We start from the raw sequence: 18,736 nt of genomic DNA, 5'->3' as shown, positions 1-18,736 counted from the left end.
AGGCTCCCTCAACAGCACCTTCCAAACCCACAACCACTACCATCAAGAAGGACCAGGCAAGCTGATAGGTGGTAACACCACCACCTGGAAGTTCCCCTCCAAGTCACTCACCATCCTGACTTGTAAATATATCACTGTTGTTGGGTCAAAATCCTGGAACTTCCTCCCTAACAGCACTGTGGGTGTACCTACACCACCTGGACTGCAACAGTTCAAGGGGGCAACTCACTACTGCCTTCTCAAGGGCAACTAGGGATGGGCAATAAATGCTGGCCCAGCCAGTGGCACCCACATACCGTGAATGAATTTTTAAAAACTGCAGCATAACTAAGTTGGCAATCTTGAGGAGCTCCAATGAACCAGATATGAATATACATGCAGAAGCTCTATTCCAAATTTTGCTGCAAGTATTGACAGTCGCTGGGTGAAAACCATGGGTGCCAGGAGGCCAAATGGAACACTACTTGTACAGATCACTTTGCACTTCAAAACTGAACCCTCAGAATGTCTGCTGACATTTCTCCATGGAAAAAAGACTTGAAATATATAGCACCTCTCACGACCACCGGATGTCTCAAAGCATTTTACAGCCTATTAAGTGGTCTTCAGAAGTGTAGTCACTGTTGCAACAGAGGAAACAAGGCACTACCACAGAGTATTCAAGATGAATAGCACAGGTGCATTTATAGAGAACTGAGGTAAAAATGTGAATAACAAAAAAGAATGATATGCTGATTGGGTTAATTTGCACAGAGCAGTCTATTTTTGCACCATCTCCAGTGCACCTATATCCTTTATGTAGTATAGAGACCAGAATTGCACGCATTACTCGTCGTATGATCTCACCAAGTTCCAGCACAAATTTAACATATCTTCTCTGCTTTGTAATTCTATTCCTTTAGAAATGAACCCCAGTGTTTAGTTTGCTTTCTTTTAAATGGCCTTTTTAAACTGCATTGTAAATTTTAGTGTCTGCACATCTATACTGTACCTCTAGAACCCATTTTTCTTTCACTCCATTTGGATTCTTATTATTCAAGTTTAACAACATAAAAAATAGGAGCAGGAGTAGGTTATGTGGCCCTTTGAGCTTGCCCCACCATTCAAGATCATGGCTGATCTTCTGCCTCGACTCCATCTTCCCACTCTAACCCCATATCCCCATGGACCCAAAAATCTCTCTGACTCTGCCTTGAATATACATAACAGCAAAAACAGCCATAGCTCTCTGGGATAGAGAATTCCAAAGATTCACCACACTTTGAATGAAGGAATTTCTCCTCATCTCAGTCCTAAACGGTGGCCCTTTATTCTAAAAATGTGAATCAGCATTCTAGATTGCCCAGCCAGAGGAAACATTTTCTCAGTATTTACCTTGCCAAGTCCCTTAAAAAATTTATGTCCCAAATAGATAACCTCTCATTCTTCTGATTCAAGCAGGAGTCTGTGGCCTCATCCTTCTTAACAAAATGTAACACCTCACTTATCTATACTGAAACTCATTTGCCAACTAAAATCTCATTCTGGTACTGCTTGTAAATCTTGTAAGTTCAGTTTCCATTCCTTCCCAATTTGGGGATGAAAAGTAACATATATAAAATTTTATAAATAGTCAGTACTTGAACAGTGGAATGTTAAAATGCAACCTAAAGGACACAAACAGCACGACATAACACCAAGCGGACTGCTGCTCAAGAATAACGAATGATAATTCTCTGTCAAAATAAGTCTGACCATCCATTTAGTTTATACAAAGCGTCCCATTAACATAGTAAAAACGCGCCAAGGTGCTTCATAGGATTGTTATCAAGCAAAATTTGACACCAGACCACATGAGATTGAAACAGGTGACCAAAAGCTTGATTGAAGGGGTAAATTTTAAAGGTGCAATTTAAAGATGGAGAGAAAGGTAAAGATGTGCAGAGATTTAGGAATGGAATTCCTAAGCTTAGGGCCTAGGCAATTTAAGGCACAGCTGCGAATGGCGGGTGTAGTGATGAAAATCAACAGATTAGAATTTGAGGAGTGCAGAGATTTTGCTTTTAATCAATGATATTTCAAGCCTTTTCTTATGCAGAGTTCAAAATCTGATGGCGTGCAAAACCACATGAATATCTCATAGAAAAAAAAAATAAGAAATGGAATCAAATGACAGCAATGGATACAAGATATTTATTGAAAGAAAATAAGAAAACATTAGTGCTAGAAGGATACAACTCTACATTTAACATGTGTTGCTACAAGTCATGGGCCCGAGAACCCAAAAAACAGCCAGAGCAACCTGCAAAATCTAAACAACTCTTTCTCCAATTAAAATGTGTAGAATTACACAGTAAACTATACAACCCTAATACTGTCATCAAACCTGATGACAAAGGTGGTGCTGCTGTTCTCTGACAGATCGATCTCTAGCTCAAAAAGACAGAGCATCAACTCTCAGACACTTCCTCTCTACCTCCACTGATGACTCTGCCACCGAATATGAAACCATTGTTTTCAGGACTGTAATTGACCTCATAACCTCTCGAGATCTTCCCTCCATAGCCTCCAACCTTATGAGCCAACCTCAATGACAGGAGAGTCTATCACAGGGGTACAAAAGACAAAGCTGAAGCACTTGCAGCCTTCAGCTAAAACCCTGAACTTGCACTCCTCCCCAAAATTCACAAACAGGATTGCCCTGGTAATTTCATTCCATTCTGTCTCACTGAATTAATTTCTTCCTAACTGAACAATTCCTCTTGCCCATTCTCTTCCTCTGGAATGAACAGTTTCTAATTTCCTGTCCCTAACCATCTCCTTTTCACCATAGACACACAATCACTCTACAATTTCTCTTCAACTCCACTAATTTCCTCCAAATAAAAGGCTACAAGTATCTACATGCATCCTAGCTATGCCTGCATTTTTGTGCAACATGTGGAATATCTTTTGCTCCAGTCCTACTCAACCATAATCTGTAACTTCATGGCTTGGTATATCCCTCACCCTCTACGATTACCACCAAGCCAGGGGACCAACCCTGTGTCATGAAGATATTAATGTATATAATATTATTGGAAAACACTTTTCTTTTAAAATAGAGGTTTAGTCTGTGGATATGTCTTAATTGGATTAAAGCCAGCTAGTCTGGGTGCTTTGATGTGTACTAGTTTTGAGATGTAAGCGAGGTAGAGTTTTTTTGAATAGAGCATTCAAGAAGTGGGGTGAAATCTGGCACCTAGCTAGCAGAGACCAAGCAATAGCATTTATATTACTGGTACTATTAGAAGAGGCGGAGTTCAAAGAGGCTAGTGATACAATGAGAATTTACATTCAAAGAGATGTGCTGGAAATAACAGATAGCAGTTGTGTATGTGGAGGGCAGAGGCAATGTAAGATCAAAGCAGCTGTAAGCCTCCAACCGTCTCCACAGGAACCAAAGTGAGAGCTGCCTCATTCGAATTCGTAAGGTGAAAATGCTTTGCTTGGTATCTGGTTAAGTCTATGGATGCTGTTGCTTGAATGGAGATTAGTTTAGGAATTTGTTAAAAGTTAATTTGTATATGTGTTTAATGTGTTGTAACTTAAAAATATGTTTCATTTAGTTTAATATAAAGCCTCTCAAGAACTGGTGGTCTGAGTTCTGAATTTAGAGTTGCATCTCAAACATACCACTTAAAAATACAGGTTATGGCAATTGTTTAAAGTTTCCCTCTGGGATTTTTAAATAACTCAGCTTTGTGAACTGCCCGGCTATAACAACAGGGGGCTTGTCCGGGATAAAAATATTTCTAATTCCTTCGATTAGTCTGGAATTGGTGAATCTCAAGGTTGCGAATACGAGAAGCACTTTGAATTAAAGAGTTGGTGAGGTATTTTAGAAGTGGTGAGACTGCAAGATGACTTTGGCAATTGATAATACTTTTCTGGGAGTAGAAGAGATAACTCTGATCGGGTTGGGAAAAATAACCAAAAAGTAAGTTAACAGAGTTGGCAGTTAAGTCAAAATTGGGGTTACCTGAAGATGCTAGGAATTCAGATATAATTACAGTAGAGCACAGCATTTACACTACTGACACTAATGAGTCACAGCTGGAGGTAATAAGACTTCAGTTGCAAATGAAAAAACTAGAAGCAACCGATGGAGAAACAGCTTTTAAAAGGGAATTAGAAATTGTGAAGATCGAGAAGGAGGGAAGAGAAAAAAAGAGAGAATTCCAAATGAAAGTGCTGGCAGTTAAAGAGACGCCAGTAGGTGAGGGAGGGTTTATCTCCAGAGTAGAACCTAGTGGGGAGATATTTAAATTTGTACAAGCTCTTCCAAAGTTTGAGGAAAAAGATATTGAAGCATTCTTTATTTAATTTGCGAAGTTAGCTAAACAGATGAAATGGCCACAGAAAAACTGGACGTTATTACAACAGTCTAAGTTGTTAGGCAGGGTGCATGAGGTAGATGCATCGCGATCAGAAGAAACGTTGGTGAATTATGATGTAGTGAAAAAGGCTATTTTGAATGCATATGAGTTGACTCCTGAAGCATACAGGCAGAAATTTAGGAATATGAGAAAACAGCCTGGACAAACTTATATTAAGTCTAAAAGAGTAAAACAAAGTAATTTTGACTGGTGGATACAGGTGTTAAAAATAGATACAGCTCTTAGGGAAATAATTCTTTTAGAAGAATTTAAAAATTCAATCACTTTGGCAGTGAGAACTCATGTGGAAGAAGAGAGGGTTGATTCTGTAAAACAAGCAGCAGAGATAGCTGATGATTATGAGTTAGTTCATAGAGCTAAACCTTTCTGTCATCACTCTTTCAAATTGGAAAAGGATAAAAAGTGGGAAGATGAAAGGAAGGGAAGAGGAGTAGCTGGAAGTTTCCAGGAATTTTTTTCTAAAAATAAAAACGAAAGTGCTGAAGGTAGAGGTGACATTCGAAAATTGAGGTGTTTTCATTGTAATAAAGTGGGGCATACGAAGTCAGTTTGTTGGAGATTGCAGGAAAAATCTGTTGGAAATTTTGGGGTACAGAAAAGCTCTGGAAGTAAACGAATGTGGGTTCTGAGATTCAGGCACAGGGGAAACCGGTGGTTTGTGTACAGGTGAAACGGAAAATCAGTGAAAAATGAAGAAGTGGGAATATGTTCACAGTTTACTCAAGAGAATTCTGAGGAGCAGGTTGCAGGAATGTTTGAAGGCTTTTGTGTGTGAAGGGAAAGTCTTTCCATGTCTACAGGGTGGAGTAGGTAAAGACGTTAAAATTTTAAGAGTCACAGAGGCTAGTCAATCCTTAATTTTATGGGATAGTGATATTTATTGTTCAAAGGGTGTATTGAAGGAGCAAGTAATAAGAAGTGGAGTTCACGGAGATGCCAAATCTATTCCATTTTGGAAGGTAAATTTAAAGAGCAAATGTAAGTCAGGTGAAGTTACAGTTGGAGAGGTGGAAAAATTGCCTATTGCTGGGGTTCAATTTATTCTGGGTAATTATATAGCTGAATCGCAAATGTGGGTAATGCCTATAGTGTTTGAGCAGCCTGTAGAAGTATTCTCAACAGAGGTGTTACAGGAGGAACATCTTGGATTGTTTCCTGATTGTGTTGAAATGAGATCTAAGGCTCATAGGGAAGAGCAGACAAACGAGATAAGCATGTCGAAGGGTCATGAGGACTCGAAACGTCAACTCTTTTCTTCTCCGCCGATGCTGCCAGACCTGCTGAGTTTTTCCAGGTAATTCTGTTTTTGTTTGAGATAAGCAGGCAGTTCAAAGGCAAAAAGTGTCGAAATCCAATTAGCTAGTACTGTATTTGATAACAAAAACAGAATTACTTGGAAAAACTCAGCAGGTCTGGCAGCATCTGTTCCAGTTCTGTTGACGGGTCATGAGGACTCAAAACGTCAACTCTTTTCTTCTCCGCCGATGCTGCCAGACCTGCCGAGTTTTTCCAGGTAATTCTGTTTTTGTTTTGGATGTCCAGCATCTGCAGTTTTTTGTTTTTATCTCACTGTATTTGATAACATTGTTCAGGAAGAAGGAATACTGGACAGTTCAGCTGAAACATTTACCTCAAAGAAGTCAGTGGAATTACAGCAAAATGATTTGCAATTAAAACAGTTATATCAGAAAGCTTATTCAGAAACCAAAGCAAAACGTATTCCAGTATGTTATTATCTTCGGGAAGGTATTTTGATGAGACTCTCAGCAAATTAAAGCTGGATGGAGGTGCATCAGGTTGTTATCCCATTAGGGTATAGAAATGAGATTCAGAAGATTGCTCATGAAATTCCAATTTGTGGGAGAGGGCATTTAGAAATTAGGGAAACACAGGAAAAAATACAGAGGTTTTTTTTGGCCAGGATTGTATAGGGATTTCTCAAAGTCTGTAGAATCTGCCATACGTGTCAAGTAACAGGAAAAACCCAAATGGTGATTAAGCCACGGCCTTTAATCCCAATACCAGCATCTGAAGAACCTTTTACCAGGGTCATGATTGATTGTGTAGGACCCCTCCCTAAGACTAAAAGTGGAAATTAGTTTTGTGACAATAATGGATGTGTCCAACAGGTTTCCTGAAGTGATACATTTTTAAAAAATATTACAACTAAGAAGACTGTGGAGGAGTTAATTACATTTTTTACAAGATCTGGTTTACCTAAGGAAATACAAGAAGATCAGGCGTCAAATTTCATGTCTAAGGAAGTAATGAACAGTTTTGGGATAAAAAGTTTAAGTCAACAGCTTATCATCTGAGTCCCAAGGACCTTTGAAAAGATAGCATCAGACTTTAAAAACTATGATAACAGCATACTGTCAGGATTATCCACAAGATTGGGGTACAGGAATTCCATTTTCATTATTTGCTATTAGAGACGCTCCTAATGCATTGACTGGTTTTAGCCCTTTTGAACTAGTTTATGGTCATGAGGTAAGGGGACCACTGAGATTGATTCATGAAAAATTGGTGAGTCAAAATTCAGAAACTACTGTCCTGGATTATGTATCAAATTTCAGGGAAAGATTGAACAGAGCATGTGAGTTTCTAGGGAACAGTTAAAGATATCATAGCAAGTGATGAAAGTGAAAACAGATAAGAATGCTAAAACTCGCAATTTTGTTTCTGGAGAGAAAGTGCTAGTTTTGTTACCAGTACTAGGTGATTCATTAAATGCAAGATTTAGTGGGCCTTACAGGATTGAAAAGAAGTTGAGTGAAGTAAATTATTTAGTAAATAGGCCAGACAGATAAAACCAGAGGGTATGTCATGCAAATATGCTTAAACGGTACTTTGAAAGAGAAGAGGAACAAAAAGAGGTATTAGCGCTGGCGGATGACGAGAAAGAGATTTTACCAGAAATTTGTACCAAATTTTAGCAAAGTGGTTGCTCCACTGACTGAACGATTAAAAAACAAGAAGTTTCAATGGGCACTGGAATGTCAAATCATTTGATAGTTTGAAAACTGTATTAACTACGACATTAGTTTTGGCAGTACCCAATTATGCCAAACAATTCAAGTTGGCCGTTGACGCAAGCGATACAGGCACTGGGGCTGTAATGTTACAAGGTGACACTGGAACTGAAAAACCGATAGGGTATTTTTCACGGAAGCTGAATGTACATCAGAGAAGATAGTCAAAGATTGAAAGAGAAACTTTGGGTTTGTTGTAACACTGCAGCATTTTGAAATTTATGTTGCAAACAATTCATCAGGAACAACTGTTTATACAGGCCATAATCTTTTGAAGTTTTTGGACAAATTTCGAGACAAAAGCGCAAGGCTTTTCAGATGGAGTCTATTATTACAACCATTTAATCTTCGGATTAAACATATTGCTGGAAGAGAAAATTTGTTCGCAGATGCATTATCAAGAGTGTGAAGCTTTTAAAAAAAAATTTAAATTTAATTTTTTAATAAAAACCTGGACACTAAACTGGGGTGATTTCTGTTGATTCGCATGATGAAAATGCTTTGCCTATAAATATATATATATATATATATATATATATATATGTATATATATATATAGAGAGAAAATATATAGATGTTAATGCATGCGTAATAGTGTAATAAGTATAGGAGACAGTGTGAGATGGGTTATTAAAATGAAGCCAACTTTTAGAATTATGATGGTTCATTTTTCGATAGGGAGGGGGATGTCATGATGCTGTTACGTATATAACATCATTGGAAAATATTTTTCTTTTAAAATAGAAATTTAGTCTGTGGGCGTATCTTAATTGGATTAAAGACAGTTAGCCTGGGTGCTTTGATGTGTACTAGTTTTGAAATGCAAGAGAGTTAGGGTGTATTTGCATCTTTTGAATACAGCATTCAAGAAGTGGGGTGAAATCTGGCACCTAGCTAGCAGAGACTAAGCAATATGCTTATATTACTAATAAAATTGGTACTATGAAAGGGGTTTTATTGTTAGAAGAGGTGGAGATCAAAGAGGCTAGTGATACAATGAGAATTTACATTCAATGAGATGTGCTGGATATAGCCGATATGTATGGAGGGCAGAGGCAATATAAGATCAAAGCCTCCAACTGTCTTCACAGGAACCAAAGTGAGAGGAACCTCATTTTGAATTCGTACGGTGAAAATGCTTTGCCTGGTGTCTGGTTAAGTCTATGGATGCTGTTGCCTTAATGGAGATTAGTTTAGGAATTTGTTAAAAGTTATGATAATAGTAATTTGTAGCCATGTGTATGTGTTTAATGTGTTGTAACTTAATATGTTTCATTTAGTTTAATATAAAACCTCATGAGAACTGGTAGTCTGATTCCTTGATTTAGAGTTGCATTTCAAACATACCACTTCAAAATATAGATTATTGCAGTTGTTTAAAGTTTCCCTCTGGGATTTTTAAATAACTCAGCTTTACCAGCTGCCCGGTCATAATACCATGGTTCAATGAGGTGTATAGAAGAGCATAACAAGAGCAGCACCCGGCATATCTAGAAACTAGGTGTCAACCTGGTAAGCTACTACACTGGACTAAATGCATGTTAAACCGCTAAAGCAGCATGCTATAGACAGAGCTAAGCAATCCCACATGCAATGGGTCAGATTAAAAGTCTGCAGTCCAGTTGCATCCAGTTGTTAATGGTGGTGGACAATTACACGATTAAAGGAGACAACTCCAAAAATATCCCCATTCTCAACACAGGGGAGGCCAGCATACGAGTACAAAAGACAAAGCTGAAGCAGTTGCCACCTTCAGCCTGAAGTGTTGAGTGGATGATCCATCTGGCCTACTCCTGAGGTTCCCACCAGAGGCGCCAGTCTTCAGTCCATTTGACTCACTCCATGTAATGTGAAAAACCAGCTCAAAGCACTGGATACAATAAAGGCTACAGGCCATAACACCCCAGCTACAGTACTGAAGACATGTACAACAGCCACACTCTTAGCCCAGATGTTCCAGTACAGATTTAACACAGGCATCTATCTAACAAAGTAGAAAATTGCCCAGATACATCTAGTCCACAAAAAGCAGGACAAATCCAATCCAGCCAATTATTGCCCCATCAGTCTACTATCAATCCTCAGCAAACCGATATAAGTGATGTCAACAGTGCTATCACATGGCACTTACTCAGAAGCAACTTGCTCACCGATGCACAGACCACCATTACCGATGGGTTCCGCTAGGGCCACTCAGCACCTGACCTCATTACAGTCTTGGTCCAAACATAAAAGTAAGAGTTGAATTCCAGAGTTCAGATGTGAGTGATTGCTCGACATCAGGACAGCATTTTACCGAGTGTAGCATCAAGGAGGTCTAGAAAAACTGCAGTTGGGAATTCAGGTGGAGTGGGAGGGAAAACACTCTCCACTGGTTGCAGTCAAACCTAGCAGAAAGGAAGACCACTGTGGTCATTAGAGGCCAATCATCTCAGCCCCAAGACAATACTGCCTGAGTTCAAGGTAGTTAGTATCCTGGGCCAATCATCTTCAGTTGCTCTCCTCTAATATAAAAGCTTGGACTGATAAATGCCAACAACTGTAGCAGCAGTGTGTACCATCTACAAGATGCACTGCAGCAACTCACCAAGGTTTCTTCAACAGCAGCTTCCAAGCAGCCTCCACCATCTAGAAGGGCAAGGGCAGCAGATGCATGGGAACTTGCAAGGTTCCCTCCAAGCCACACACCATCCAGACTTTCTTTTATATTCATTCATGGGATGTGGGTGTCGCTGGCCAGGCCAGCATTTATTACTCATCCCTAGTTCAGGGATCATTTAAGAGTCAACTACATTGCTGTGGGTCTGGCGTCACATGTAGGCTAGACCAGGTAAGGACAGCAGATTAGGAAAGGACGTTAGTGAACCAGATGGGTTTTTACAACAATCAACAATGGTTTCATGGTCATCATCAGACTTTTAATTCCAGATTTTTATTGAATTCAAATTCCACCATGTACCGTGGTCGGATTCGAACTCAGGTCGCCAGAGCATTACCCTGGGTCTCTAGATCACTAGTCCAGTGACAATACCAGTATGCCATCACCTCCCCCTGAAACAATATTGCCATGCCTTCACTGTTGCTAGGTCAAAATCTCTCTAACAGCACTGTGGGTGTACCGACATCACATGGACTACAGCAGTTCAAGAAGGTAGATCACTACCGCCATCCTCTCAAAGACAATAAGTGCTGGCCTGGCCAGTGACAGACATTTCAAGAATGAAATAAAGAAAGGTCAGGCCTCCTGCTTCACCCATTTTTCCAGTCCATTGATGATTTATATCAATGCTGTTTCCTACTCTCTATCTAAATTTGAAAGTTGCATTGACTTTGTTTCCTGTTTCTACCCTGTTCTCACCTTCATATGGTCTATATCTGACTCTTCCATTCCACTTCCCCCTAAACAATTTCTGTCTCTATTTATGGGCATAGGCTGCCTATCAAGATTTGTTATAAACCCACTGACACCCACAGCTATCATGACGAAACTTCCTCACACCCCACTCCCTCTATGAACTCTAAACCACTCTCAGTTTATCCTTTATCATCACACCTGTTTGAATGATGTAACCTCCCATCCTAGCACTTACGATACGTCTCCCTTTTTCCTCAACCGAAAACACCCCAACCACGGTTGACAGGGACCATGACGGCGCGTGTTCTATTTTCTGGCACTTCTGCTCTCACCCCCTTTCTCTCCTTCACAAACCTATAATAGAGTTGCCCTCGTCCCCAGCTTCCATCCCACTAGCCTCCATATTTGATGGATCACCCTCCATTTCCAACAATCTCAACGTGATGCCACACCAAATATACTTCCCTCCTTCCCTATTAGCATTCCAAAAGATCTACTCCCTCTGTGTTACCCTGGTCCACTCCTCAGTCAGCCCAAACACAATTTTCCTTTCCTAGATACCTTCCTCTGCAAGCACAGGAGACAACACCTGCCCTTTTACCTCATTCAAGGCCCCAAACAATCCTAACAGCTAGTCCCATTACCCAGCCCTTTCCCTGTAGCGCTCTTTTTGTTCCCTTCGTATGTTTATCCAATTCTTTCAAAAGCCATGATTGAAGCTGCCTCCACCACCATCCTTCCAGGTAGTGCATTCCAGATTACAATCAACTAGCTTGTAAAAAAGATTTTCCTCATGTTGCCTTTGGTTCATTCTTTTGTCAATCATTTTAAATCTGTATTCTATCTACTGGCTAGATCCCTCATGACTTTCAGCATCTCTATTAAATCCCCTCTCAACCGTTTCTTTATGGAGAACAGTCCCAGCTTCTCCAATCTATCCACGTAACTGAAGTCCTTCATTCCTGGAACCATTCTCCCAAATCTTTTCTGCACCCTTTCTAATACTTTCACATCTTTCCTGAAGCGTGGTGCCCCAAATTGGGCACACTATTCTAGTTGAGGCCAAAGCATTGTCGTGTGAAGGTTCAACATTATTCACTTGCTCTTTTACTCTATGCCTCTATTTATGAAGCCCGAGGCTCCTTAAGCTTTATTAATCATTTTCTCAACCTGTCATACCACCTTCACATTTACCCCCAGGTGTCTCTCCCTGTACCCCATTTAGAATTGTATATTTTATTTTATATTGCCTCTCCTCATTCTTTCACCCAAAGTACATCACTTTGAACTTCTCTGCATTAACTATCGTCTGCTATTGATCCACCCATTCCACCAGCCTATGTATGGCTTTTTGAAGTCTATCATTATTCTCCTCACAATTCACTATATTTTCAAGTTTTGTGTTATCTGCAAATTTTGAAACTGTGCCAGATAGCTTTTCATGGTAGAAGCATAAAAATTCCAAAAATGGTGGCAAACCAGGAGTTAAATGTTTCTCGATCCTGCCACCAACGGGTACAGTTTTTCCTTATCTGCTCCGTCCTGACCCCTCAATTTTGAATATATCTATCAAATGTCCTCTGAACTTACTCTCCTCTAAGGAGCACAGTCCCAACTTGTCCAATTTATCCACATAACTGAAGTTGCTCATCCCTAGCACCATTCTCATGAATCTTTTCTGCACCCTCTGTGAGGCCTTCACATCCTGCCTAAACCGAGTTGCCCAAAACATAAGAACATAACAGAAACACGAGTAGGCCATTTGGCCCTTCGAACCTGACCCGCAATTTAATAAGATCATGGCTGTTTTGATTTCTTGTGTTTTGATTTCTACAATCCCATCTAACTACGATAACTTTCGATTCCCTTGCCTAACAAGAATCTATCTACCTCAGCCTTAAAAATATACAAAGACCCCACCTCCACTGCCTTCTGAGGCACAGACTTCCAAAGTTACACAACCCTCAGAGAAAAAATTTCTCATCTCTGTCTTAAAAGGGTGACCCATAATTTTAAAACAGTGCCCCTAGTTCTGGACTCACCCACAAGGGGAACCATCCATTTGCTCCTTGTCAAGGCAGTTCAGGGTCTTGTATAATTCGATCAAATCACCGCTCACTCTTCTAAACAACAGTGGAAAGAAACCTAGTCTTTCCTCATAAGACAACTGGGTGCAATACTCCAGTTGAGACCGGACCAATGCTTTATACACGCTTCCTTGCTTTTGTACTCCATGTCCCATTTATAAAGTCCAGGGTGCTGTATGCTTTATTGACTGTTCTCTCAACCTGTCCTGCCACCTTAAATGATTTATGCACATATATACCCAGGTATCTCAGGAACCGATCAAAGTCTGGAACATGGTTGCATCACGCCAGAGCTCTCGTCCTTCAGGAGTATCGGCTATCGTCTGAAAATTGCTGCCCAGGAGTCTGCATCTCCACCAATTTGCATTCTTGCGGCTGGCAGAAGAGAGGGCTCAGGCTGCTGGCATGACCAGAATCAGGGGCGTGCTGGCATAGGGGCATGCTGGACAATACGACAAAAACTTGCGTGTCATGCGTCTGTCTGTCAACGCCCAGCTCGCAGCCAAAGCCACCCAGAGCCTTAAAAATGTGGTCCTCGGCCCCAGTTGTACTCTAAGTGTCAAGGCAACTCAAGCACATGGTGGACTCCCGTCTGAACTGACCTCATTCGGACAGAATTTCACATTGACCTTGGAACCTCCCTCAGGAATCTCAGCCCCACAATTTGCAGAAATCACCTTCGTACAATTTCACTCTGCAAGGCAGTCCCATGCAGCAAAAGACTTCCAGGCACCAGTAATTTCTAAAGCCCTGACGAGTCCACGTTCCATGTATATGTAGGGTGCCTAAGATTGCAGCCCCTGTTCCACTATTTGAGGGTGCTGTTGCTCAAGCTGTGTTTGCACTTAAGACCCACACTCCTGATCTTTGGCCACCTGGTGTGGACGGGGCAAACAGGGTGGAGGATCTTCTCGTAAGCCTGCTCACGGGCATGGCAAAGACGGCCATTAACAGGTCCAGGCAGTGGGCAGTTGGGGAAGGTGGGTGTGCTCATTTGACCTGTCTGGCTCTCTTCTGCGGCTACATTCATGCCTGTGTGTCCCTGGAGAGGAAGCACATGGTGCCCGTAGTATGCCTTGCACAACTGGTGGGGTAGGCAGCGCAAGGGCTGGAGTGTATTATCTCCCCTCAAATGTTATTTTAATTTGTTAAGTTTCTTTTAAAGTTTTGTCTTTGTTACAGTGCCCCTTCATGGAGCAGTTCATTGGCTAATTTGTTTATTAATTTATTTTATTGGTATATTCAAAAGAGTACACACAGATCCCTTTGCTCCTGCAACTCTGAATATTGTCCATTATACTTCATTTTATCTTTCCGTATCCAACCTATCAGAATTAATCACTTCACACTTCTCTGCATTAAATTTCATCTACAACTGTTCCACCCATTCTACCGACCTGCCTATGCCCTTTTGAAGTTCTACACCATCTCACAGTTCACAATACTTCCAAGTTTTGTAGCATCTACAAAATTTTGCAACTGTGCCATGTACACCAAGGTCTAGGTCATTCATATATATCAGGAAAAGCAGGGGTTCCAACACTGATCCTTGGAGAACTCCGTGATAAACTTTCCTCCAGTCCAAAAAACATTTATTAACCACTACCCTGTTTCCTGTCACTCAGCCAATTTCATATCCATGTTGCTACTGTCCCTTTTATTCCACATCTCTTGCGCGGCACTGTGTCAAATGCCTTTTGGAAATCCATGCACACCACATCAACAGCACTGTCCTTAACAACCTTCTGTTACCTTATCGAAACAATCAATTAAGTTCGTTAAACATGATTTGGCCTGAACAAATCCACGCTAGCTTTGTGGAAACAGGCAGTCACGGGGGCTGAGTCTTTTATTTACATTGCCAAAGGGGAAATAACCCGACCAGAAGATCTCATGCCTTCAGTTCCACTTGTGCAGGTGTTCGTTCAGAGCATCCCCCATCCGTCTCCCCGGGGTTCGGGTCCCCCGGCCCACTCCCTCCTCCCCTCACCGTCTCCCCGGGGCTCGGGTCCCACAGCCCATCCCCTCCTCCTCCCCGCCCGTCCGTCTCCCCGGAGAGCGGTTCCCCGGGCCCAGCCCCCTACCTCTCCGCGGGGCGAGGGCACCCAGTTCACCGCCCCCCCACCCCCCACCATCTCTCTCCACAGTTCCCCTCCTCCTCCATCTCCCCGGGCCCTCTCCCTCAGGCTCCTCACCCGACACACGGCGCTCTTGAACTCGGCGTATGTGCTCCAGCTGCTGAGGTCCAAACATTTCTCTAAAGAGTCTCCCAGGCGGCGATCGAAGATGAAAACCACCTTCTTTCTGTTACTGTCTTTCTCGGCGTTGCCCCCGGCTGTTGAATCCGGAGTCACAGCCGCATTTCGCGGTTGCTCCGCCGCCATTTTGCTGCGAGTCGCGCGGCTAAGCCAGAAGCGGATGTGACGGAGAACGAAGCAGGGCACTTCCACCACAGCCTAGCAACGCTCCAACAGTTTGCAGTCTCCTTATTTTAAAGACATTATTAATATTGTTACAGGCCTTTTTCTTAGTTTTACCCTTCAGCTGTATTTAAGTTTTTTTCCTTCAAGCAGGATTACCTGCCCAGTTCCACACAGATACGTTATTATCTGAAATAAAAGCAGAAATGCTGGGAAAATTCAACAGGTCTGGCAGTATCTGTGGAGAGAGAAACATAGTGTTTCGAGTCCGTATAACTCTTATTCGACTGGCTGCTATCCCCAACATTGTTCCCAGGAGAAATCCATTAGTTTCTTTTGAAATTGGACAAGTTCAGCAGGAAAGATCGGTTGGCACCTAATCATGACGGTCACCAGCTGGCTTATAGCCTCTACTTCTAACCCTGTGGGAAATTGTTCTAAGCAAGCTTGACCAAAGTGAGCAGAGATATTTGTAGCTAGATCCAATTTGCTGGCAAAGCATCTTCTGTCTGGAGTCAGGTCAACTTCCAGGGTGAAAGACGCTCTTTGGTCTGCCTGAAACTTGTTGGTCTTCCAGCGCAAAGAGTTGTCCCCTACCAAGTATTGCAGACTGGCACATTCCAAGGTCCAGGACTACATGCTGAGGGATGCACTAAAGCTTGGTGCAGCCACTGCAGGCGCAATGGGGAAAGGTCGCTGTCTAAGACCTTTCTACCATAGTGCACCAAGGGGCTGGGAGTTGTATAAACCCCTCGAGCTGTATGGCTCACAATGGATGTATACATTGAATACTAATTGTTTTAAAATTGTATTGAAGCACCTCAGAGTGCAACATGATGTATGTTGATAACTCCAATACTATTGTCTGACTGTAATGACCATATTGAAATGACTGTAATATTCATTGATTGTATTGAAGCACCTCATGATCCATGTGTAAAAGTTGAATCTGATTGCACTTCTTGTGATGGTGATTTAGAAATGTTTTGTAATGTTCTTCCAGATATTTTATGAATATAGTATATTTTTCAAAAAAAAAATGTTTGCTGCTTTTGATCCCAGTTGCCAGGGTTCCAGCATATGTCCTTCCTTTCTCATCCTCCCTCTTTGCAGAGCTTCCCACTCTACATCCACTGCTCCATTTCATGGTCATGTTGCAAACTGAGAGGCACTACCACCAAACCAACCATATGTAACTTAGGTATTTCTCTTGCACCAACACCCCCCCCCCCCCACCCCCCCACCTCCCTAACATTAAGCACCAGCTCATAGACTCATAGATGTTTACAGCACAGAAGGAGGACATTCAGCCCATTGTGTCCATGCCGGTCAACAAAGATCTGATTACACTATCCCATTTTCCAGTGTTTGGCCCGTAGCCCTGGAGCTATGACAACGAAAGTGAATATCTAAATACTTCTTAAATGTTATGAGAATTTCTGACGTAGCCACCCTTTCAGGCAGTGAGTTCCAGACTCCCAACACTGGGTGAAAAAATTTCTCCTCAACTCCCCTCTTAGCCTTCTACCTCTTACCTTAAATCTATGCCCCTCCCCCCACCCCCCGGTTATTGACCTCTCTACTAATGGAGAAAGTGCCTTCCTAGCCACCCTATCTATGCCCCTCATAACATTATACACCTCTATCAGGTTCCCTCTTAACCTTTGTTGCTCCAAGGAAAACAACCCCAGCCTATCCAATCTTTCTTCATAGCTCAGACCCTCCAGTCCAAGCAGCATCCTGGTAAATCCTCTCTGCACCCTCTCCAGTGCAATCATATCCTTCCTATAATCTGGCAACCAGAACTGCAAGCAAAACTGCATTTGTGTCCGAACCAGTGTTTTATACAGTTCCAGCATAACCTCCCTGCTCTTGTGTTCTTTGCCTCGGCTAATAAGGCAAGTATTCCATATGCCTTCTTAACCACCTTCTCCACCTGCCCTGCTATGTTCAGGGACCTATGGATATGCACACCAAAGTCCCTCTGATCTTCAGTACTTTCCAGGGTCCTAACATTCATAGTGCAATCCCTTGCCTTGTTAGCCCTCCCAAGACTATTACCTCGCACTTTCCGGATTGAATTCCATTTGACATTGCTTTGCCCACTTGACCAGTCCATTGATATCCTCCTGCAGTTTGTGGCTATTCTCATCACTATTTACCATCCTAGCAATATTCCTGTCATCCGTGAACTTCTTGAACCCTACATTTAAGTCCAAATCATTCATATACACCACAAACAGCAAGGGGCCCAGCACCGAGCCCTGCAGAACCCCACTGGAAATAGACTTTCAGTACAGAAACATCCATCCACCGTCACCCTCTGCTTCCTGCCTCTCAGCCTATTTTGGATCCAATGTGCCACTTTGCCTTGGATTCCATGGGCTCTTACTTTTTTGACCAGTCTACCTTACCAAAAGCCTGGCTAAAGTCCATGCAGACCACATCAAATGCGTTATCCTCATCAACACTCCTGGTTACCTCCTCAAAAAATTCAATGACATTTGTCAAACACGGCCTTCCCTTAACAAATCCATGCTGACTATCTTTGTTTAATCCGTATCTCTCCAAGTGCAGATATATTCGATCCCTCAGAATTCTTTCTAGTAACTCCCCCACCACTGAGGTTAGACTGACTGGCCTGTAATTTCCTGGTCTATCCTTTCCTCCCTTTTTTAATAACAGGACATCATTAGCAGTCCTCCAGTCCTCTGGCACCTCACCTGTAGCCAGAGAGGATTTGAAAATTATTGCCAGGGCCCCTGATCTTTCTTCCCCGGCCTCCCTCGGCAGCCTGGGATATATCTCATGCAGCCCTGCAGATTTATCCACTTTTAAAGCCACTAAACTCACTAGTTCCTCCTCACTCTCTATGTTAATTTCCTTTAATATTTCACAGTCCTCCACCCCGATGTCTATACCTGCGTCATCCTTTTCTATTGTGAAGACCGACGCAAAGTATTCATTGAGGGCTGCATCCACATCTTCTGGGTCCACACACAGATTACCTCTATGGTCCCTAATTGGCCCTACTCTTTCCCTAGTTATTCTATTGCTCTTTATATATTTTTAAAAAAACCTTTGGGGTTCCTTTATTCTACCCATCAATGCTTTCTCAAGCACTCTCTTAGCTTTCCTAATGTCCTTTTTAAGTTCCCTTCTGCACTTTTTATACTTCTCTAAGGACTCTGCCATATTGAGCCCTCAATATCTGCCATAAGCTTCTCTTTTTTTCTTAATCCTAACCTTTATGCCCCTTGACATCCAGGATTCTTCGGACTTGGTCCCCCCCTTTGTCTTTACGGCAACATATTTGCCCTGTACTCTTGTTATTTCCTCCTTGAACGCCTCCCACTGCTCTGACACAGTTTTATCTGCAAGTAGCTGCTCCCAGTTCACTTGGGCCAAATCGTATCTCATCTTA

The 18,736-nt window shown here is 42.0% G+C and overlaps 1 protein-coding gene across 1 annotated transcript in view; it reads right to left on the bottom strand.

Annotated features, from left to right (window-relative positions):
* The window catches only part of smchd1 (structural maintenance of chromosomes flexible hinge domain containing 1), a 215,627-nt gene extending 200,344 nt beyond the window's left edge, over positions 1 to 15,283 (bottom strand). Inside the window, exon 1 of the mRNA XM_041189810.1 lies at positions 15,088 to 15,283. Coding sequence (XP_041045744.1) covers positions 15,088 to 15,276 — 189 coding nt within the window. The 5' untranslated portion in view covers positions 15,277 to 15,283. The remainder of the gene's footprint in view (positions 1 to 15,087) is intronic.
* Positions 15,284 to 18,736: the final 3,453 nt, after the last annotated feature.

Source organism: Carcharodon carcharias, chromosome 6, assembly GCF_017639515.1.
Source record: "Carcharodon carcharias isolate sCarCar2 chromosome 6, sCarCar2.pri, whole genome shotgun sequence".
In the NCBI taxonomy this organism is placed as follows: domain Eukaryota; kingdom Metazoa; phylum Chordata; class Chondrichthyes; order Lamniformes; family Lamnidae; genus Carcharodon; species Carcharodon carcharias.
Note: the sequence above shows the minus strand (reverse complement) of the source record. Positions and strands in the feature narration are given on the sequence as shown.